Raw genomic sequence first — 23,130 nt, forward strand, 5'->3', positions numbered from 1 at the left:
CGTCCAGCACAGCCTACCTGGAGCCTAACAATATTTTTCAGTTGAAATTAAGTGACTGAAAACTAGAGCTTGTTGTTCAGAAACTGTCATGATGGGCTAAAAGCAAAAGTCCACATCCTTACTACATTTTCCCACTTTTTCAGCTCAAGGTATAGATGCATCAAGGAATGAATAACCCAGAGTCCAGGAAAAGCAGGAAGGAGACAGATAATGAAGATGAAGGCTGTGTTCCTGAGATGTCACAGAAGTGAATGGCTTCCATCTGGCCGGGAGCACATTTTCAGCTGTTCCTCTAATGTCAGGTATGTTTTGCCTGTGAGAGGTCAAACACCCTGCAGTTGGAAGGAAGGAGGATAGGAAGGGAGGAAAGAAGAAAATCCCACCACTAATTAAGGCAGCATTTGCCATTTTCAAAACCGAAATGAAGTGTATTATGTGAAATGAGGACTAAGAAAGGAAAGGAGGGGAAAAGAGAGAGAGAGAGAGCTTTTGAGAAAAACTACACTTCTATTATTTTTCTCCCCCGATCGGATATGTAAGAAAAAAATGCAAGAAATTTTAAAAATCGATAAACCAAAAGAACTACAAAAATGTTCATCTTTATAAAAATATGTGAAATGTTTTTAAGAAACCCATTTAATTATATTTTATATTTATGTAATTACACTAAAACATGTGAACTTTATCCCCACCCACAATCACCTCACTTTAATATTCTGAAGATACTGACAGCTGTGAACAATGCGAAGTCATTTACTTAGCACATATGTGCCTGAATCAAGCTACTAAACATTATGGACTTCTGGGTCCCAGTATGAAAACCAGGACAAGAGTTTCCAGGTCACTGAGGAAATAGCATGATACACTATGAATGTATTTAATGTAATGTAAACAAATCTTATTTTCAACTCTTCTTCACACTGATATTGGAGTTCTAAGCAGAGAAATTGTGACAATTATGTATCCAAATAATAAAGTGTTGGCAATCTTCAAAGGTAGAAAAAATAGCAGGCAGTAAAATACATCTTATGTAAAAATATATAAAGCACAAAGTCACAATAAATTAGTCATCTGTGTTGCCATTAATTTAAAGAATGACTTTTGGTGTGCAGAGAAGTTGACATTCCAATAAAATGATGATCCCAGGTTTGATTCGTAGCACTCCTCTTTCTCTTGATTATTAATTATCAATCATATTAAATTATTTAGCTCTCTGAAGAAAGACATTTGGTGAGTTTTAACACCACGCCTATGGTTGTATTCCAGAAATTTCTTAGGAAACAGCCGTATGGGTTTCTAGGTAAGATGATTACATAACCTTATGGGTCTAACTCCTCTATCCTCCACTGCCAAATTTCTCCTGAAGCAAAAAAGGAATGTGAGGGTTAAGGGAAGTCTGATTTAGTGATAAGTACTAGGACGGGGTAACATCCACATGCCAGGGTCTAAAAGGAAACCTGTAAAAGAAAAGGCAAACAGGACTGAAAGTTCCATGAACTCTGCCATTAAAGGGGTTGCATGCCTGGGAGAAAAATGGGAAATATCTCCAAACACTTGACCAACACCTGCTCATTTAGAGTTGAGGAGCAGTCAGAAGACCTCTGTCAGCAAGTGTCCTCGAAAGGGACAATGTTGTCTCCAAGGGGGTGAAAGTTGATTCTTAAGGGTGGGAGAAAAGGATATATACTCTATAAGTATATAGATACTTAAGCAGCTAGGAGGCAATAATGAAAAACAAAGATTGAGAAACACTATTATATAGCATCAGTTATAGAGAAGGGCTTTTTGACACAGGAACCACTGAACAGTGATAACAGTGTTCACACTGGCTCACAGGGCTCGAAGGCCCTGCCAGAGGCCTCACGGAAAGAGGCACCTTATTGTTGCAAAAACCTCACATGCAACCCCCATTCTGTTCTCCTTAGACTGCAAAGAAAGCACAGTACATTTAACAAAAGAAAAAGTTTGGTTTTGTTTTTAAGGACCACAGAAAATAGAAAAAATACGCAAACCATAAAACAGAATGTCAACACTAAAGTAGAAAATTCTAGTGATAGGTTAATCCTCTTTCTGAAACAGATTCACAGATTATGTCAAATAAAATCCAATTATATTTTTGTTTACAAAAGAGATATCTAAATCAACATTACTAAGCAAAAGAATACAGGCAAACAAAAACAAAGTACATAAATGTGCCATGGGAGATATGGAGTGGGCTGTGGGAGCAGTGATATAAGACAAGAAAAATTCAAGCCCAAAGCACTGATTTATCAAAGATGATTCTTAAAAAAGCCATGAGTGGGGCGCCTGGGTGGCACAGCGGTTAAGCATCTGCCTTCAGCTCAGGGCGTGATCCTGGCGTTATGGGATTGAGCCCCACATCAGGCTCCTTCGCTATGAACCTGCTTCTTCCTCTCCCACTCCCCCTGCTTGTGTTCCTTCTCTCGCTGGCTGTCTCTATCTCTGTCGAATAAATGAATAAAATCTTAAAAAGAAAAAGCCATGAGTATATCTATCTCTACATATTTAAATATATGAAGCCACATGGGTAAAGACTAAAAAACTAGAAATAGCTTTCCCTAAGTATTTGATGAAAAAAGGAGATTAAAATAAAAATCAGAGTATTTGAATGATATAATGATATCATTAAAATGTTGTTTTATTTATATATATATGTATCTATAAAAATGGAGTTACATGTTCTTCCCGAGAAGCCATGAAAATCTTATAAAAATTTATTATATATTAGACTAGCAAGAAAATATCAATAAATTCCAAACACTAATCATAAAAATCATAGGTCATATTATCTGAGCACAATGCAGTAAAAGTAGAAACAAATGGTTAAATATAAAACTGGGGGGGGGACAATTTCTTCAAACTGAATACATTTCCCAAAGAACAATTAGGTCAAAGAGAAAAACAAAAACAAAAAACCTGAACTTACCAACTACTCTACATAAAAATTAAAATGTTACAGATCAAACTTACATACACAATGAAAACAGTTTTAAGGGGTAAATTCAAATCAATGAGGTTTTGTTCCTTAAAAAAGTAAATTCAAGAAATTACACAATGATCATCGAAAGTGTCCTGTCCAAGCAAAAAGAAGAAAATAATAAAGTTGTAAATTTAGAATCAAGTTTAACCAGACAGTCAAGAGGGTGGGCAGAGAATAGCAGTAGCTCAAGTCCTCATTAGACTAAAATGTCTATGTTCTTTGCTCTAAATTTGAATTACATTAGAATGTTAATGCCCTTGGCTCCAATTTTCTCATTTTTTTAAACTTCTCTAAAAAAGATAGTCTAACTATATAAAAATTACATTCCCACAGATGTTTATTGCAATATTTTCTACAACACTGAGCCAAAATTCTCAATAGCAGGGGAAAGATGAAAAAATGTGGTCTATATGATAAAATTATATAAAACCACTAAAAAAAGACCTTATAATTACGGAGACTCTAAAACCCTTTTGGGGAGTTCACAATGTGGGTGGAAAATATTGGGCATATTTCCTGCTACCCTCTACCACCACAGTCTGACTCTAGAAGAATATAAGCAAAGCCAACCAGCTCCATACAACAGAGCACAACCTGTAAATGACTCCATTACCTGGCTCCAGCAACCTCTCCAATCTTACTTCCAACAGCTCCCTAGATACATTTGTGATAGATAATGTCCAATGAAGGCCACCATCACTTTCTTCCCTCCCTATAGACATAAGCCACTCCAGCCAGCAAGACATGGATTCTGTCCTCTCACTTGAATCAAGTCCACTTGTGATTTGTTTTGACCTTTCGGGAGTGGGGGGATATGATGTTCTGGAGCCTCTGAGCCCAGACTTGAAGCAGTCCAGCATCTTCTGCTTCTTCTCTTTTGGAAGTCAGGTGAAGGTTTCTTGTACTTCCCAGCCCAGCCCAACTGGCAGCTAAACACAACTGAGTGAGTGGCCCTAGCAGATGCCATATGGAATCACCAAGCTGAGTGCAGTCAACCCATGAAATTGTGAAACACAATAAATTGTTGTTTTAAATCACTAAACTTTGGGAGGTCTTGTTATAAGGAATTTGATAACTGAAACACATTTGATACTTTGGTCATACCAAACTATCCAGAAACTACTATGTCTGTGAGTCTGCACATTCTACTGTTTTGTTCCTGCCTTTGCCCACTTTATAAACTTCTAGTCCACTTTAAAGACCCAACCAAGCATTTTCTCTTCTGTGAAGTCTTCCCAGAATATCTCAGGCAGTCACTCTTCATGCCTCTAGATGTCCCAATATACTGACACAGCACATACTTCTTTCACTGCCCTTTCACGCTGAGAGACGTATTTGGTGCTGTGTCTACCTTCACCCTCGGAGTTCCTTGTGGGCAGAGACTGTGATGTGATCATTTCCACATTTCCATTGCTTAAAACCAATACCTAAAAAATAGGCCTATGTGAAGCAGAAAGGATCGTTTCTCTTTTACATATATGGAAACTAACACACAGAGTGCTAAGTTAATGTGCTTGAGATCACTCAGAAAGTTGAGTTCAATGTATAGGGAGTATGAAAGAATGAAATTGTATGAGCTCAAGAAGTGTTTGCAGATGATTCTATCTTTCATTGAGCTGTTCTTCCTCTTATGTCCTATAGCACTTATAACCTGAAAAAATATCCAGATGGAACAAAGAATACTCCACATACTCTTGTTTTCACAGTCTTACTGCAAGTTTCTGGCACGCAAACATCACAGTTTATATTGCTACTAAATCCTCCAAAAGGTTTGGCATAGCACACAATAGGTTCTCATTCATTTATTAATCAGTCATTTCCTAAGTATCAAACTAGTCAATGATAAAGAGAAGTTCAGGAAAATGTATCAAGTATTTTCTACAAAGTAAGAATATAATTAAACTTTAAATTATATTTTTAATTTCAATTTATTAAATTGCAATGCTTTTTTAAAATATATGTTTTAAAGTAAAGTAAATGTTTTTGAAACCAGGGAAAAGAATGACCTTGAATGAATATTCATTGTGAATAACCTCCTTTTCACTTGATTTCTGCACTACCCAAAGTGACAGAAGTAGAATGAACTTAGCAATCTTCAGGAAAAAACCATATTGTTATTTTTATTACATCCTTTGCTTGAGAAGGGACTGAGATTTGGTGTCATTCTGTGTCAGTGCGCTCAGTCAATGACAGAATGGAATTGATTTACATCACTTTTTGACTTATAAAAATCTGAAAATTTACCCTTTTTTTCCTCAGGGACAAAACACAGTAGACAGAGAGGAGCCAGGATTCTCAGCATGCACTCCCATAGCCAAGACAGCACCCAGGTCCTTCTCCTCCCGTTACTACATGTTTAAATTCTCCTGACTTATTCAAGGTTAAACCAAAAGACTGAAGTTCAGACTAAAGTCATTTCAAGCTCCAGAGCACAGCACAGTCCAAAAATGTGGGACACCGGAGGACCCCGATGAAAAGAATGAGGAGGGACCCTCCTGCCCTCAGTGGACACTAATGCCTCCAGGGCTTTTAACTGTCAGCCACAATGGTAGCCGGGAAGCCGAATACAATCGGACAGAGCTAAGCTGTATGTCAGAGAAAGCTCATAAAAACATTTTCCCTAGGTAATACCATTTTACAGAGGTCTAAGTTGATCTGTTACTACTTCAGGAAAACCCAATAAGTCCCTAGAATTCTTTTACCCTGCATTTCATCACCTAGATCTTTCCCAGAACTAAACTGAATCACACTTCATTAGAAAGAATCAAAGATGTTCACAAGTGAGGGTGGCTCAGTTGGTTAAGCATCTGACTTTGGCTCCCGTTGGGCTCCATGCCCAATGGGGAGTCTGCTTCTCCCCCCGCCCCTTGCTCATGCAGGTGCTCTCGCTCTCTCATATGTAAATAAATAATATCTTTTTTTAAAAATGATGTCCACAAGTTAGGCATTACACTCGATTTCGCTTTAGAAATCTCTTATGCTAGGAACACGTGTGGCACAGAATTAGGGGCACATTCCCACCACTTCTGATTAAAATCTTACTCATTTTGCAAAGCACAGCTCAAATGCTATCTCCTCCTTTGAACCTTCTGTCGTTGCTCTGATTGAAATATGTCTCTCTTCTCCTTATAAACTTTTACAATGAACTTAGCACAACTAGCTTAGAGTGACCTAGCCTATGTCATGCTCACTTCCTTCTCCCCTTCACACACATCTCACATTTTGAGTCTAGATGGCAGGGACTGCGCATTTAAATTCTTTGACTCCCTACAACATTGCACAGTGCTTTGTACACAGAGGGTACTCAACGTTTGCTCCATGACTATTCACTTTATTCCTTCTAGCCTTTTCAGGATGACTACTTTTACGACAGCCTGGAGGCCGTGTAAAGGGACATATCCAAACCTGCCCCACCTAATGTAGATCATGACTCCCACCCTGCATTTTAGCAATATGACCCAAGTGCCAGAAAAATCCAAATAATACAAAATCCCTGAAGGGAACGTTAGACTTTTGTTTCTGTGTTTTCCCAAGTTCCTCAACTGAACCTTTTCATTTATTTCAAATCTTTCAACAGAAACCAGGTAGAATACCATAAACAGAACCAGGTAGAAACCATAAAACATGTGGACTGGAGGGTGTAGTTTGGTATTCCAAGGAGAGCTTGAAATCCTTCCCACTTCCACTACCCATCAGGTGCCCCTTAAGGAAGGGTTGAAGGAAGCTCTGGGGCACCGCAGAGAACATGTTGATAATCACTAATTCTGATTCACCTCTCAGATTCTCAAATAGGCCATAGATGTCAGAGAGAGTAGCTGAAACCCACAGTCAATGGATGAGCACTGGCTCCTGGGGCCACTGAGCCTTACTGATTTCCCGTAAAATGGACCGCATTACACCCAAACAGGAAGCCCAGGGAGCAGCTTTTGCCTCAGCCTTTCAGGGCTTGTTGTTAGACAGGTACTTTGCTTCATTTTACTCATTCTATTGATTCTTTGGATCTCATCCAGAGAATAAACACCACCAGGACCAAACATATGGTCAAGTCTTTAGCTTAATTTTTGTTTTTGGAGAGAGAAGCATCTTGGGCTGAGTTCAACCAAGCTGGGAGTGCAAGGAGTGATTAAAAACAAAACACAACACAACGTATCATCATCCTACCTGAGCATAAGGAAGCCTGCCTACTTGGCACAGGAGCTATTTACTTTGTCAAATCCCTGTGTGAGATGTTTGCTCGGTTGCAATCATATATAATATCATGGTAACAAACTAGATGTTTATCCTAAGGAGAATAATAGGATATGCACGTTCAGAGAACCAGGAGATAAGAGTAAGAGGGAACCATGGAGAAAACTTGCCAAAATTTTGTACATGAATTTATAGTTATGGATGAGGGAACAGTTTGAATTTGCATTGCTCTAGGTAGAAGAACTCAGACCAACAAGTGAAGGAAGTTGAGGCAGAACTTTCTAATACTTAAAGGGATACTACAATAAAATTGGTTGCCTTGAACCATGGTGAGGTTGTTGTCACTGGATGTGTTCAAAGGTTGTTCATCTTTGCTCATGGATATAGTAGAACAAATTCTTGCACTGAGAGAAACACTAGACAAGTTGACATCTAAGGTTCCTGCTAAATGCAAGTTTCTATGCTCTGTATGACACTTCTGTATGCATCTGTCCATATTTGTCTTTATAAAATCTAATAAAGTAAGTCTTCTGCAACCTCATCTTGATCGTTGCCCCACCATTATCCCAATTTGGTTTTGATCTGAGAGGATATGAGAGAGGAGAGGTGCTACCAGGAGAATATAAGAAATTAATTCCTTCACCCCTCTCCCTCTTACTTGGGCACACATATTTAAATGGATTAGCTCTGCTCTAATAATAAAGAATAAATCAGATGTCACTTTTTGGCATTTTCACATAACAAAATGCTTTCTGAGTTGAATAAAGGTAAAATTGGGTTTATCTTAAAAAAGAGAGAGAAAAAATCAGTGTCATATTGTAGGGAAATAATAATGTGTAGAGTTTCTTATATATAACTCTTATGTTTCATCTTAAGAAAATAGGTATGTTGCTAATAATTTTCAAACCTCATATATTAAAAAACTCTTCCTAATATGTTGTAGGTAGGATTGTTAGTAAAAATATTAATAACTTACCTGGTATTAAAATGAACAAATATAACATTATTTAAATAATTATATTTAATATTCATGGAAAAGTGTCATGAATGGAGATGGAATATCTTTAATAGCCCACATATCAGTTCACATGAAATTGAATGGCATTTGGCCTTAATACCTGCTTCATATTAAAAACACTATCCAGAAGCACAGATGCTGGACAGCATCCTGCCCCCATGAATCAGACAATTTGGACGTTGTTTGAGGACAGACTCACAATGATACTCCACTTTTTCTCCTCTCATGATTTACTGATTCAGCCCTATCTTAATTCTTTTCATTCTCTCCATCTCTTTCCACCTATACACCCTAAATATAAGCTTTCTCTAAAGTTTTTGCCTTATTAATATTAGCAAAGGGTTACTTAGAGTATAGTATGTTCCGGGTACTGTGAGTTTTTATGCTCCATCTCATTTAATTCTCAAAATACCTAATGCTGTAGGTATTTTATTATTTTCATCTTACAAATTTTTTAAAAGATTTTATTTATTCATTAGAGAGAGAGAGAAAGAGCATGAGTGGAGGGGAGAAGCAGTGGGAGAGGGAGAAGTAGACTCCCCAATGAGCCCAACCTGGGGCGTGATCCCAGGACCCAAAGATCATGACCTGAACCAAAGGCAGATGCTTAACCATCTGAGCCAGCCAGACACCCCTACTATTTTCATCTTAAAGAGAGTAAATAACTTGACCAATACTCATACCAGCAAGAAAAAGAACTTACTCCAGCTGTCTGCTTCCACTTTACTTTGCTACTCCTATTTTCCAGAAGGAGCTCCCAAAATGTGAAAATTAAGATCCCATAGGATATGATGTAAATCTTGGCAAGAGACCAGATATGAATAAGACAAAGATAGTGGAGTAAAAGAAAACTGAGATTTTGAGTCTCAGCAACTGGGAAAAATTGTGGGGTCACTAATCAAAACCAGAGAACAGAACTGAGTAACTAATAATAAGGAATCATTCTATGATATTTTTTAATGTTGAAGTAAAATATCTGCAAAAAATTAAAACACCCTACAAGACTAGAGCTACAAATAGTCTTGAAGCCTGGAAAAAAAGAAAGATAATAATGGATTTGATAAAGAGGAAGCAGGGGGTGGCAATGGGGCCTCTGTTTGGTGAAATTAGAAAGCATTGGAGCAGTTGGTTATGTGGGTTGCAATAAAAAATTAACAAGATATTAATAAGAATATTAGATAATCAGCCTAGATAATGCTGATAATACAACTTTGTTGGAGACTTCTTTCCTATGACTTTGAGATTTTCTCCAATAATGTTGTGGGTTGTACTGGAGTAAAAGAGGAAAAACAGATGAAGGGGGTTGCATGGGACTGGGAATGGACAAACATGGGAGCTTAACAGAGCTTTTCCAGCAGGTGATAACAGACTGGGTGTTATCATATTCCTGAATATGGTAAGGTATGGAAACAAGTGAAATCAAAATTGTGACTATAACTGAGAGAAGTGAAAAAAGGGAAAGAACAAATAATACCATTGATGGAAGAGCAAGTTTAATAGGGAGTCAAGAGGACAGACTGAAGGGCAGAAAATCATGGCCACAGCAAGACATTCTAAGTTCAAGATCTAGAATGTGGAGTGGTTTCAGGTGATAAAGTAACTCAGGATGTGAATATGCTGCTAAAGAATGGAATTGAAAGCCATGGAGATGAGGGTTAAGAACTTTGCAGCCTTGATTTTAAAGGGTCCAATGTTTAGAGTCAGACATACCCAAATTTTAATCCTGGCTGTGCCACTTGTGATCTGGAGGTATTTAAACAGATTCTTAACTTCTCTAAGCCTTACTTTTCTTCAGGTACAAAATTTGGGGTGGGAGAGATGACAGTGCTATTCCTAGTACTATTTTACAATGTAAAAGAGAAAAAGCAGGCAAAAAGCTTGGCAGAGTATATCATTCAAGTTAGCTTTTACTGTTGTTGTCATTGTTGTTGCTAATAAAAACTACCCTCAGATAGTCAGGAAAAAAGGCCAAAGAAGCAATCACACAAGAAAATATTGCTTAAATTCCAAGAACCTGACTTAAGGCTTAATGTCAGACTTCTCCAACTCTGTGCTTTCTGAAGTAGCGTGAAGAGCCAGGAACAAATGCTTCATGACTTTGAAGAAAGAAGCTTGAAGATTAAACATTTACTGTGTCTATTACAAATAAGATCCAAGATAATAGGGGTAGATTTGAATGTTCAGGAGGTTCTCATTCCATCTAGACCTCTGATGAAGTTGCTAATGATCGAGGAAATGACCACAAAGGGATAAAGATGACTTCCGAAGAAGAAGAAGAAGAAGAAGAAGAAGAAGAAGAAGAAGAAGAAGAAGAAGGAGAAGGAGAAGGAGAAGGAGAAGAGGAAGAAGGAGAAGGAGAAGAAGAGGAAGAAGAAGAAGAAGGAGAAGGAGAAGAGGAAGAAGGAGAAGGAGAAGGAGAAGAAGAAGAAGAAGAAGAAGAAGAAGGAGAAGAAGGAGAAGAAGAAGAAGGAGAAGAAGAGGAAGAAGAAGAAGAAGGAGAAGGAGAAGAGGAAGAAGGAGAAGGAGAAGAAGGAGAAGAAGAAGGAGAAGAAGAGGAAGAAGAAGAAGAAGGAGAAGGAGAAGAGGAAGAAGGAGAAGGAGAAGAAGAAGGAGAAGAAGAAGAAGGAGAAGAAGAAGGAGAAGAGATAAAGATCTAAATTCGTCGATTCCATAAATAATAAAATATCGAAATGAGCTATGATTGTACTTACTTGTGATGAAGTGGGTCACATTACTAAATAAAGTCTTCAAAGACAACTAAGAAGTGGAGTGCACTCCAGTAGGCACCATCTCCAAAGTGCTCCTTTTAATGAAGTTAGGCACCTAGGGATAAATTCTCAGAAAGCCCTGATATTGCAAAGATTATATACATGTATAATGAGAAAGTCTATAACTTTCATCATATTTTCAAAGAAAAATATGACCCCAACATTTAAAAACCACTTCTTGGGGCACCTGAGTGGCTCAGTAAGTTATGCATCTGCCTTCAGCTCAGGTCATTGTCTGGGGGTCCTGGAAATGAGCCCAGCATCAGGCTTCCTGCTCAGCAGGGAGTCTGCTTCTCCCTCTCCCCCTCTCTCTATGCATGCTCCCCCCCCCTCTCTCAAATAAATAAGATCTTTTAAAAAAAAAACATTTCTCATATGTATATGGTAAATATTTACAAGAGGTTTAAAACAGAATGGTCTCAAAACCTAACAAAATATTAACTTTACATTGATTACATTGATGGTTTATAACACTAGTTATTATTTCATATCATAACACATTCCCATGAAGAAACCAAATTTACCAAATATTCCCCACTAGTCCTCCCACCATCTTTGCAACCCTCATTAATAGAATAAATACTAAGGATTTGTCTGGTTCAAGGAAAGAATTAGTGTAAAACACAAAGCACAGAGGAGTTTATTCTAGTCAACTACTCAAAAAGAGTTTTGCTTGGTGTGGCAGACACCAACTACCTACTTGATATCTATGATTCCTCTTTTCTTCTTAAAAAAAAAAAATCTGATTTTTTTTTCAACATATCAATGTGTCCCTCTGGAAGATTGCAATTCCCAGCCTACTTTGCAACAAAAGGTGAACCATAAAATGCAAATGGAAGTTGGGTGGGATTAGAACTGGAAGAACTCTATGGCAGCATATCAGAAGTAATGCAAATGGCAAGACAGAGGAGCAATGTCTCTTACGTACTGAAAGAAAAAAAAAAGCAAACGTTTTCAACCTAAAATTCTATACCCAGCAAAAATATCTTGCAAAAGACAAAGGTTAGTTAAAAACTTTTCAGACATAAAAATGCTGAAAGAATTCATCTACAGCAGACCTACACTCCAATAGTAGCATATAAGAAGTCCTTCACATAAAAGGAAAACGATATCAAATGATTTAATGCTCTACACCAAGCAATAAAAAGAATGAGAAATTGAAATTACAGAAGGTAGAGCACTTCCAAACTCACGTGATGAGGTCATCATTACCCTGACACCAAAACCAGACAAAGACATTAGAAGAACAGAAAAGTATATTGACAGAAAGATCAATGGCCACCAGGGGACTGGGGTTGGAGGAAGATTGCCAAATGATATGAGGAATATTCGGCGTGTTATGAAACTGCTCTGATCTCAGAAGTGTTGGTAGATTCATGAGTGCACTACCAAAACCCATCAAATTATCAGTTAAATGGATACAGTTTATTATACGTAGATTGTACCTCAATAATCTGATTAAAACAAAACAAAATAAATGAAAACAGCGTATCTGGCAGATACTGTGGTTTGGCTCACTCAGTAACCAATCCAATCACCTTCTAGAATGTCTTCCTATACTGTAGAGGCTAGAAATCTAAGAAACACATTTCCCATTTTCCCTCATTGTTTTCATATGTGACTGATCCAGTAACCACAGATACACTCCCTCAAGACTCACTTAGGAACAGAATCATGTAGAAAAAGGAGCAGAGAACAAATCATCTGTTTTGCTGGAGAGGACCAAAGACAGCATTTATAGAGCCAACCACCTCCAGATCATGGCAGAGGCTTCCTTGGTGGCCCACTTCTGCAGAGAAGTTTTGCAAGTTGTCCCTAAAAACATGCCTAGAGTCTATATTTCTAGTGTATAAACTACCTGTGCTCAATAACAATTCCTTCATTCTTAAACTGAAAAAAAAATCAGTATTTTCAATGGATACAGATTATCAAGCAGTCAGCTCAACGCGAGCTAGTGCAAAACACCTGTCCAGATCCACAGCCCTTCTATTCCTCTCCGTGACCAGAGCACCCACTCTGATTCATTCTGTGTTTTATAGCTCAGTTCCAATGTGGGTTTTATGGATTTCTACTGTAAAGTTTTATGGTTGGTCTAGAATCAAGACAGTACTTCTATTTCCTATTAGAATTTCTAAGATAATTTATGTCAAAACTACTGGAATGCAACCCTTTTGTGTAAGGATCTCCTGGTGCCAAAGAAGAGGACCATGGCTTTAAGCAAGCTTCAAGTTGAACTTGCTTCCCCACCCTCCACCCCTCTCAGCCCCCAACTCCTTGATCCTCCCTCCCCTGGTGGAGCATCCCCAGGGCAGTGGACATTTGTTTTCTAAAGTAATTTCTTTCCCTTGACTATTTCACTGCTTCCATCTTTACACAGAAGTTTGGCTGGGAACAAGAGTCGTCAGGAAAAAAAGAGCTCAGGATTCTTGTCAATTCTTCTTGTCTTGCCCATTGAACTCTGTGATCTTCCCCTCAGTGAAGATAACTGAATTCCTTTGGTACCACCCATCCCTGGGTCTGGTGGCAATAATGGCAGCAAAATAAGGGAGCTGCAAAATGGTCTCATGCTGTCCCCATCCCATCTCACTGCCTCCATGGGCCTATTTCTGTCCCTATCTACCTCGTTCTCTGGCCCTCTCTAGTTCTCTCTCTCCCTCCTTAAAAAAAGTTGCATTGCACAGATGATGCATACATCTTGCTTTTTCTCAGTCATCTAAATTTAAACTAAATCAAATGGTTTCATGTGACTGTTTAAAACATCACAGATGTAAAGGAAATTACCAACATCAGCTTCTTTTCGTCCCTAAAAAAATATGCTTCACCATGAGCCAAAACCCAGCAGAGGGCATCCTTCCATTTCAGATGAATGAATACTGCAGGGGAAAAGGCTCTATGATTCCAGCAATGTATTCCATTTACAACTGTGCACTGGAATTTAAATAAAGGCACTTTTGTAGTAGGAGAAGAAACTGCTGTAGAAGTTGTTTTCTGGAGTGTTTACCTCCATTTTGAATTATAGATTTCGAAGTAATTCTCCTTTTATAAGAAAAAAGAAAGAGGAAAAGAAAGTCTCTGGTCTCTTTCCAGATTGGGGCATTAGCTTCAAATTGCAGAAGCAACAAGGTAGCGCCTGTGGGATCTTTCCTTCTACAGGCTACTGTATGCTAACGAAGTCATCACGGAGAAAAAGCAGTTGAGAAAGAATTGGCACCCCACCTCCTTTGTCTGTTGCCCTCTGCCTCTATCCATGAAATGGAAAGAAAAATAGCACCACTGCCTGTTAGATTGTCTTAGCAGGAGGAAGAAGTATGGTCAAAAGCAGTGTTTCAGGTGAGGCCAACCATATCACACCGGTGTAAGGAGGCAGTCACCCACTAAATTGAATTGGACAGTTTCACAGAAATTAAAATTCCACAATGGGAAATATCTTACATCATCAGAAGAGTTTTTCCAGGGTTAAAAGGGAAATGACCGCAACCCTGATCAGTGATTTTCTCCCTGGCGTGGGTGAGTTTATCAGATCCCTTCCTGGTGGAAGAATGTCATAGGGAGAGAAGGAAAGAATGTGAGAGAACAGTACAGCTTCATTCAGACACCCATTCAACATACGTTTCTGAGCACTTTGTGCCAAACCATGTCCTAGGTGTTAAGACCGTATCAGCAAACAAAGTATCAAAGATCGCTTTCTTTGAGGCGATGTGCCAAAAAGCAGGGGTTTGGGGAGTCAGACAGACCTAACTTTGAGTCCTGGCCCTGTCACTTGGCCAGCTATGTGACTTGGAGCAAAGTAATTAATGTTCTCTTTGGCAAAACAAGGATAATAGTTTTACTATTTATTAAAAACATACCTTGTTCCAGGCACAGGAATCAAGCCCTTCTATATCTTATTTATGGTAAAATCCTCACAATTAGTCTGTGACAAAAGTTCTATTACCATGCTCCTTTTACAAATGAGAAAACCAAGGCAGAGTGAGTCATAAATTACCCAGAATCACACAGAACTATCAGAGCAGGAATTTGAAACAAGGTTGTCTTGCCTCTCAACCAGTAGAGCAGAGAGGTGTTCTCTGAGGCTGCCCTGGGGACTCAATGAGATGAATGTGTAAAGCTGAGAGTACAGTATAGTAACATTATTACTACTATTATTATTAATTTATCATTATTATCACTGCCATTGTTGTAGCATTCTGGGACCTCAGGGTACATGTGGAAATATAATGAAAGAGGCTCAACGCTTCAAATCAAAATCCCTCCACTTCAGAATGTAGTCTGTGTCCAACTCAAGTTAAAAGTAAGACTGCAGAAAGCATAGCTAGTGAATCATGGCTTCTCTGCATTTATCTTTCCCTAAGATGACAGACAGCCTCTAGCAGCGATGGCTCTAGACAGGATATTAGAACAGTTTCTCTGTAACAAAACATGAACATTTCGTGCTCTGGATTTTTTCTAACCATCTCTGAAAGCTGAAGGATAAGACCAAATGAGAAATAAACCCAAGATCCAAATATCCATCCGCCATTTGAAGTCAGCTCTTTGTTCTCTGATAAGTGATCTGGGAGAGTCAGTCCCACCCCCTCAACCACTGGCCTCCCTTGGCTCTTTGTTCTTACCCTTTCTAAAGTGCACTCTCCAGAGCCCTCTTTTTGGGCTTCTTAGCGATTGAGCGTGTTCACAGATCAATGGGGGTTAATTAAGCTAACAGTATTCTTCAAAGAGAAACGAGGCAGTCATGTTTTGTTGCTGCTCCGGAGTTTTCCCTGCTCTGCTACCGTAAGCCTCAATTTGTGTCTCACACTGCCAAATTACCAAAATCCAGAATAATTTTAAACAACAAGCACATAAAATTCTGACTCCAGGCCCCGTTTCTTATTGATTTTGTTTTGGGACTGCCATCTTAGTTTCATTAGGTAGGAAACTGCGTGTTTGATAATGGGGCATAGGAGAATTCACAAACGTGTATCTTATAAATATTCCCTTTTTCTTGCGTGTACTAAAAAATAGTTTTTATCTCACATGTCAAGCTTCATAATGCAAAACTCAAGTCAACAGAACAAGTGAAAAATGTATTCCTATTAAAAAAGGCAATTTCATGCTGATTTTATCTCACCATGCTTCTGTAGGGATGAATGCTGTTAGCAACACATCATTTGGGAGAGAAATAAGTGCGTCAGTCCCTTTGGTCTGAACTCCAAAAAAATAGCAAATGTCCTGGGAGTTATGTTGCAAGTCGCCTTGTCGGAGGCTTATAGATTTCTAACAACACTGGCTGGCTTCAATAAAAAAAGAACATTTTCCTTAACAGAGTACTTACCCCAAGATAATGGCCATCGATGAACACGACAGGGAGGGAAGGGGCTTCCGAAACACGTCGGCATCGCTCATCTAACTCTTTTCCATAGTCACCATTCAGAGCTATGTTTTTCTCTTCAAATTTTACTCGATGGTTTTGGAAGATCTTTCTAACCAGTTCACATCTTTCAAAGGTTGTCCGTACCACACGAAGGCAAGTGGTATAAATCACTACACGGTCAAACTCTAGGTCAGTTGATGGTTGCTGAAGGAAGGACACGGCAGTGTAAATATTTTCATTTACTTTCTTACATCTTATTATGACAATTAACATTTTAGTAAGTGTCTTCTATATTAAAAGCACACAATAAAAGCTAAAGGGCCATATTTGTCAATCCTAAGACATGTTTTATGTTAGAAAATCTGTACTTGAGAAGGGAATAGCAATCAACATCATTTAAATGACATAATTCACTTGACGGTGTTTTTTCTGTTCTCAGTGGCATATCAAATAACGCCATATCTTAAAATCAATGATGTCTCACATGGCATGCCATGTGATAAAATAAGGAATTGTTGAATTATCTTTCTCATGTTTCATAGACACGGTTCCATTACTAGATCGGCCTCTTAAACCCAAGTGAATATGTGACAGAACAGTCAAGGTTAGTATTTAACCATGTGAAAATCCTTCTCCTTATCTTTGGGCCACAATCTCCTGGGAATAAGAAGATGTATGTCACAGGATCGTTCTGAGGTTTCAGTAGCACGGCATATGTGCCTGCACTCTCTTGAGGGACAGGCTCCAACCTGCAGTAAGAAGGCTCTGCAAAGATCGAACGACTCAGAGGGAATGCAGAGAAACCAACATCATAGTGGCCAGTGGGTCAGAGCCAGGCATGGAAAGGAAACAAGGAAACAGATACTCCTTGGAGCAGAGGCAAGCAACTCTCAAAACCAAGGAGAAGACTCCCTGTGTATGAATCTTACTTTCTACATTTCCTGCTATGTCAGAAAACAGTGACTACATTCCCGGGACAACCTGCCAGCACTGCAAGGGCCAGACCACACGGGCCCTGACAACACTGGGGAAGAGCCTCTTCTTCCTTACCACAGTCTTCCTTGAAGAAAACTAAATGGAATACAACTATACCATGAGTCCAAGGGATACATGAGTTTTCATGGGGCTACGGTTGTTGCAACACAACCACGTAACTTACAAACCCTTCTGAAGTCAAAACTTTGACTGGAAACCACTCCAGATAGCAAAATACTAGAATCAGAAGGTAGGATACTAAGCTCCACCACTCTGTATTCAAAGAAATCAGCCCATCAGATGCAATTACACAGGGTCCTAAGAAGGTCTTAAGGTATAAAGATGGCAATGCAATGGTCTCCATCTCACCAAGAAAGAGGTCTTTTTTTTTTTCCTGATGATAAAATGTATTTCTTCCCTCAATGGAGTTCAGAGGCAAAGCTGAAAACCCAGAGATCTGGAGGGGCCAGACGGGTGTCATAAACGTTGGGCCAGGCCAGGAGTAAAAGAGGTATTAGTGAGAGGTAGAAAGTCACCTGAAAAAGCAAAATGTCACTTGGCTTCAGGCTGGCAGGCATGTTACTATTGTCAGGATTATTTTATTTTATTTTAGTTTTTATTTTACTTTTTTTATACATAATTATTCAAAATATAAGCTTGAAATTTTCTGCTTTCCAAATGGTTGCACCTCATTAAAAATGTATTGAGACCATGTGGAGCAATATGTTTGAAGGCCGAATTTGGCCTTCGCACTGTTAATGAACACCGGGGTAGAGAGAGCGTCAGATATATCTGGACTCTGCCACTGGCCCTCTGTGTGTTTGGGGGAAGAGCGTGAACTAGTAAGCCTCAATTTTGTCATCTATAAAATGTGATCTACCAAACAGGTTTGCTGAGGAGACTAAGTAACCGAGACTATGAAAACAACTAGTGTATTGTGCTCAGCGACCCAGTGCAAAGATCACACTCCCCATTGAGGCATTTTTAAGATTAAAAACACAAGCAAAAATTGGGGTGCCTGGGTGGCACAGTGGTTAAGCGTCTGCCTTCGGCTCAGGGCGTGATCCCGGCGTTATGGGATCAAGCCCCACGTCAGGCTCCTCTGCTGGGAGCCTGCTTCTTCCTCTCCCACTCCCCCTGCTTGTGTTCCCTCTCTCACTGGCTGTCTCTATCTCTGTCAAATAAATAAATAAAATCTTAAAAAAAAAAAATAAAAAAATAAAAACACAAGCAAAAATAAATCACTGGAAATAATCAATGGAATTAATGACAAGAAAGGGGCATTGTTACTATGCTCCAGATTAAAAAACATTGATCTTCAAAGAAAGTAAACCAAATGTCTAGAGCTTATGGCTCATCTTCGGCTTCATGGTTATGGGCAGGTAGGGAATCAAGAAACTCACTACAAATACTGTAGCTTTTGGAAGTGCACACCAGTTCTCTTTTCTCTGATGCTACTCCGTGAGGAGGTATGCATTGTTCCTCTGGCTGTAAAGGCTGCTAGAACTGCATTTGGTTCTACCAAAATGTTCCATTTTTTTCAATAACATGCTTATTTTGAATATTTGATAAGTTTCCCCCATGAATAGAGGCGGGAAAGTTTAAGATTGGACCATTCTGCTGCCACATTAATCAACTCCTATGAGATTCTCTCTGCTCACACAACAAATGCTAGGTACCACTTTACTGTGTGTCTCTAAGAGATATGCATTTTAAAAAGAGTAGTAAGATGGACCCCTATCAGGTGGCACGTGGGGTGCTGTTTAATGCAAAGGGCAACAAAAATATCCCTTTACCTCCCATTAAGGATGAGCTTTGCCTGGAATCAGTGGATCTCCAAAAGTGTTGGATGTTAGAATAAACTGCAAAGGTTTTTTTTGGTTTTTTTTTTGTGGGGTTTTTTTGGTTCTAAACTGGGGAGTTTTTAAAAATACCGTGAGCCCAGGCCAAGTATATAACAATTAAGCCAGAATCACCGGGATGAAATCTCCGAATTGTGATTTTTTTTTTTAAGTTCCTAAGGTGATTCCAATCTACAACCAAATTCTAGAGCTAGTTAGATAGGAGTTGGAAATGCAGAATGACAGGCTTCACCCTAGATCTACTGACTCAGAATCTGCATTTTTAACAAGTTCTCTGGGGAATCTGGGTGCACATTACATTTAAAGAAGCCCCAGTGCAATCATGTTGACAGCTTGACTTGACAGAGAAACTGGGATTATGTCCCTTTAAAATAACTGTTAGTCATTCATTCAGTTACTAGGAACATTTATTGGCTAAACATGGTGCTAGGTACTAGATATATAATGGTGAGCAAACAATATCATTCCCTCACAACCTGAAGCTCAGAGTTCTAAAAAAAAGTTACATAAATAAATATAGATTCACAAACTGTCAAGTGCTGGAAAGGAAATTCATGAGTTGTTAGGAGAGGCTATTGAAGGTGTGTGCTTTTCTTGTTTCAGAGTCAAGAAAGTGTTTTCTGATAAATGAGTTCAGCTTTAAAGGACAGGAAGGAGTTAGAGAAATTAACTAGGTAAGAAAGCATGGGGAGGAATATTATAGGTAAGTGGAAAGATCTTGAGATGGGACAAAGATGGCATGTTTGAGACTCTGATTGAAAGTCTTTTGCTAAAACACAGAGAAAGAGAACTACAGTAGTACTAAATGAATCTGGACAGGTATGCAGGATAGATATCATGTTCTAATTTCACAACCACTTTAAAGATTTATGGGCTTTAACCTCAGAGCAATGGGAAATTCCTGAAGGTTTTTAAGAAGGAAGAGAGGAATTTACATTTTTTTAAAAAAAGTAAGTGAAGTAGGACCAGTGCAGATAGTTGCACAGAATGTGCACTGCACAAGCCTCAGGAGTGTCATTATTAGCATAGTGTAAATAAATGATTCCCTCAGGGTTGTGTAGCCCACAATTTGAGCAATCATATTCAGTCTTATTCCCAGCTCCATTGGTCTGAGAACTGAGATTGAACACAAGATAAAAACAGGGTAGAAAATTTGGTTATCTATTAGAATAAGCTATTATGTAAAATGATCTAAAAAAAATCTCATTGAACAATTTTTTTCGGTATGATTTCGAAGTAGATCTTCCTAGAGGTAGTAGGTTGAATGATTTCTCAAGCTCTTTTCCAGTTTCATAATATGAATTTAAATGATATTGTCTTTGGCAAAAAAAAAAAAAATCCTCTCCTACATTTGTTTCATTTTCTTTCCCTCAACAGATTTGTCAAAGCATCTGGCCAGAAATCTAAAAATAGCCACTCAATGGTTAGCTGTCCTTCTTCTCCCTGCTTAGGGTTACCATGGGAATAGCGTAATGAAGGATGGGCACATCTGAGACAGTGCTGAGAAGCCACTGGGATTTGCAGCCTGCTTGTTTTGAGAGCGCAGATCTAGATAATAATAGAGGCAGGCCATTTCTTCTTTTCCATTGATTAAAAAGATGAATCTTAGGAGTGGCCTGAAGGCTCACAAGAGCCTGCAGCAAAAGTAGATGTGTTGGCAAGGGATGGAAATTGCTGGGAACAAGACAAAGAGGTTATCTAACAGCCAGTGTAGGTCCTCAGCCCCCACCCGTCCAGCAAGAGGCACGGTGAATGGTAGCACCGAGTCATCCTGGGGCAATTCTGCAGCCCCCACGCTCGCTGGAGCCCCCACACCCACGGGAACTGCCACCGGAATTCAGGCCAAGATTCAGTCCCCACAGCTCCCTGACAGAGGATCAGCTTGGAGCAGACCCAGCTCCTGAGGCTGGAGCAAATCCAGTGGGTTATTTCCACTTGACCCTTTGCCTGTGCAGCCTGGAACTGGTTTGAAGAGGCCTCCTGAAATAGGAGCCTCCAGACACCTCCAGGACTTCAGGTCTTAAACAAAAATACAAAATAAAATGAAAAGTCACATTTTAAGATGTCCGTGGCAGACATAATGCTGGTAACTTTACATTCATTTAATCCCCACAATACCTGACATGTTGTTGCTGCTTTATTCATAGATGGAGAAACCTAGGCTCACAGGGGAGAAGTGTCCTAAACAAGGTGACAGAGTTAAAATTAAGCAATTTAGAAAACTGGATCCCAGGGTCGCGCCCTTCCAAAAGTCCACTGCGCCAAGACGAACCACTGAATCGCTCTCTTGTTTTGCTACTCCCTCCCCAGGATAAAGTCGCTGCCCAAACATAGATGGCTGTAGACCTAAGTCATCGCCTCTGAGAACATGTTTGTGATTGAAAGAGGTTGCCTCTTTACTAACTTATGCTCCCACATATAACAGGAAATAACATCACAAGAAGTGCATCTTAAACTTTTTTTCAGTCTAAAGAGATTCCTTTGAGAGGGGGAAGGTAGAGAGATCTTTTCTCCTCCACCTGAAAACAAAGAGGTGGAGTGATGAGCTCAGAGCCATACAGCATGTCAGAAGGCAAACTGGGACCGATCCCAGACTTCTTGATTATCAGGCAATAGGCCAACCCAGCTCCAGAACCACCCTCTTAAAGAGCAGGTGCATGCCCATGGAAGCAAGGCTGTGGGCCTTTGTAAAGGGCAGGGAATTTTACATCTCTCTCTCTGTCTCTCCCTCTCCACCCTATTCTGTAAACCCCTGTAGCTGCATGCATGTTCTGGGATGCACCACATGGAACTTCTCTGTGTCCTTTCATTAGACACAGATTATAAAAATAATTATAACATTACTTATAACAGGGCTCCTGTGTATCTATATGTAGTACTTAGGACTTTACATGTGCAACTTGCATTTATCATGACATAAGGATTACAATTCAAATTTTACAGATAAGGAAACTAAAGCTTGGAATAAACTTAAGGTGTTCAAATACCTCAGGGAAAAAGGAGCAGAACCAGAATTTTAATCTGGGTCTGCTTCCTAAATCCTTGCTCTTGCCATAGGAAGATACTACATAACCCTCTTAAATACAACCAACCAACGAGCCATACTGTTCTAGAACTAAGCAGTGGATTATACCATGGAGGGACTGTCAGAGGGACAGTCCTAGAAATTCCCATTGCTCAACCCTCCACGTCATTCTACTATCTCTGGCTAGATGGTACCCCCTCACACAGACCTTCCCTCATCATCTTGTGGAAAATGGGCCCTCTATCTTCATACCCAATTCTTTCTTCCTTTAGAGTACCTAGTACTGCTAGACATTACATTGTGTTTATTGATTTACTGTGTATCCCCCCCCAAATAAAATATAACCCCAACAAAGCAGGAACTTAGTTTTGTTCACTAGAACTAAGAACCCAAAATATGACCTGGTATATAGTAGATGCTTAATAAATACCTTCTGGCCTCTTTCCCACACATTTAATAAGAACTTGGCTTGAATTGCCTCTTAATAACTGGATAATCTTGGACTAGTTATTTAATTTCTTTAAATTTCAGTTTTCTGATCTGTAACATAGGGACATTAATGCTTCCTTCATGAGGATTTGTGGGGACTCAATGATTTAATGAATAGAAAAACCCTCAGCATGAAGCCTAATGCATAATAAACACTCAATGAATGGTATCTTTTGATTATTACTATCATTATTATTACAAAACGTTACTGACACACACCAGCAGCAGCACAATCACCCCTATCATTACAACCAACTGTGTGAACCAGACTAAGGTCATCTTGGACAAAGCTGCAATGATGACCGCTCGGTGACCTGAAGCCTTCTTGAGCACAGCACCTTCCCCCCACATTCTTTCATTTAATTTAACCACATAATGACCCTTAAGTACACCCTTGAGGTACACTGTCCTTGATCTGCCCTATGACTCTGACACACAGCTATCCTCAAACATT

At 39.2% G+C, this 23,130-nt stretch overlaps 1 protein-coding gene across 2 annotated transcripts in view; it reads right to left on the reverse strand.

The window, feature by feature from the left end:
• The window catches only part of GRXCR1 (glutaredoxin and cysteine rich domain containing 1), a 315,893-nt gene that overhangs the window by 43,700 nt on the left and 249,063 nt on the right, over positions 1-23,130 (reverse strand). Inside the window, exon 2 of one of the 2 annotated variants that reach the window (XM_002921441.4) lies at positions 16,287-16,529. In XM_002921441.4, the coding sequence (XP_002921487.3) occupies positions 16,287-16,529 (243 nt within the window). Of the gene's footprint in view, positions 1-16,286; positions 16,530-23,130 lie in introns of those variants that run through there. The other variant, XR_857341.3, reaches the window with a different exon arrangement.

Source organism: Ailuropoda melanoleuca, chromosome 11, assembly GCF_002007445.2.
Source record: "Ailuropoda melanoleuca isolate Jingjing chromosome 11, ASM200744v2, whole genome shotgun sequence".
Classification (NCBI taxonomy): domain Eukaryota; kingdom Metazoa; phylum Chordata; class Mammalia; order Carnivora; family Ursidae; genus Ailuropoda; species Ailuropoda melanoleuca.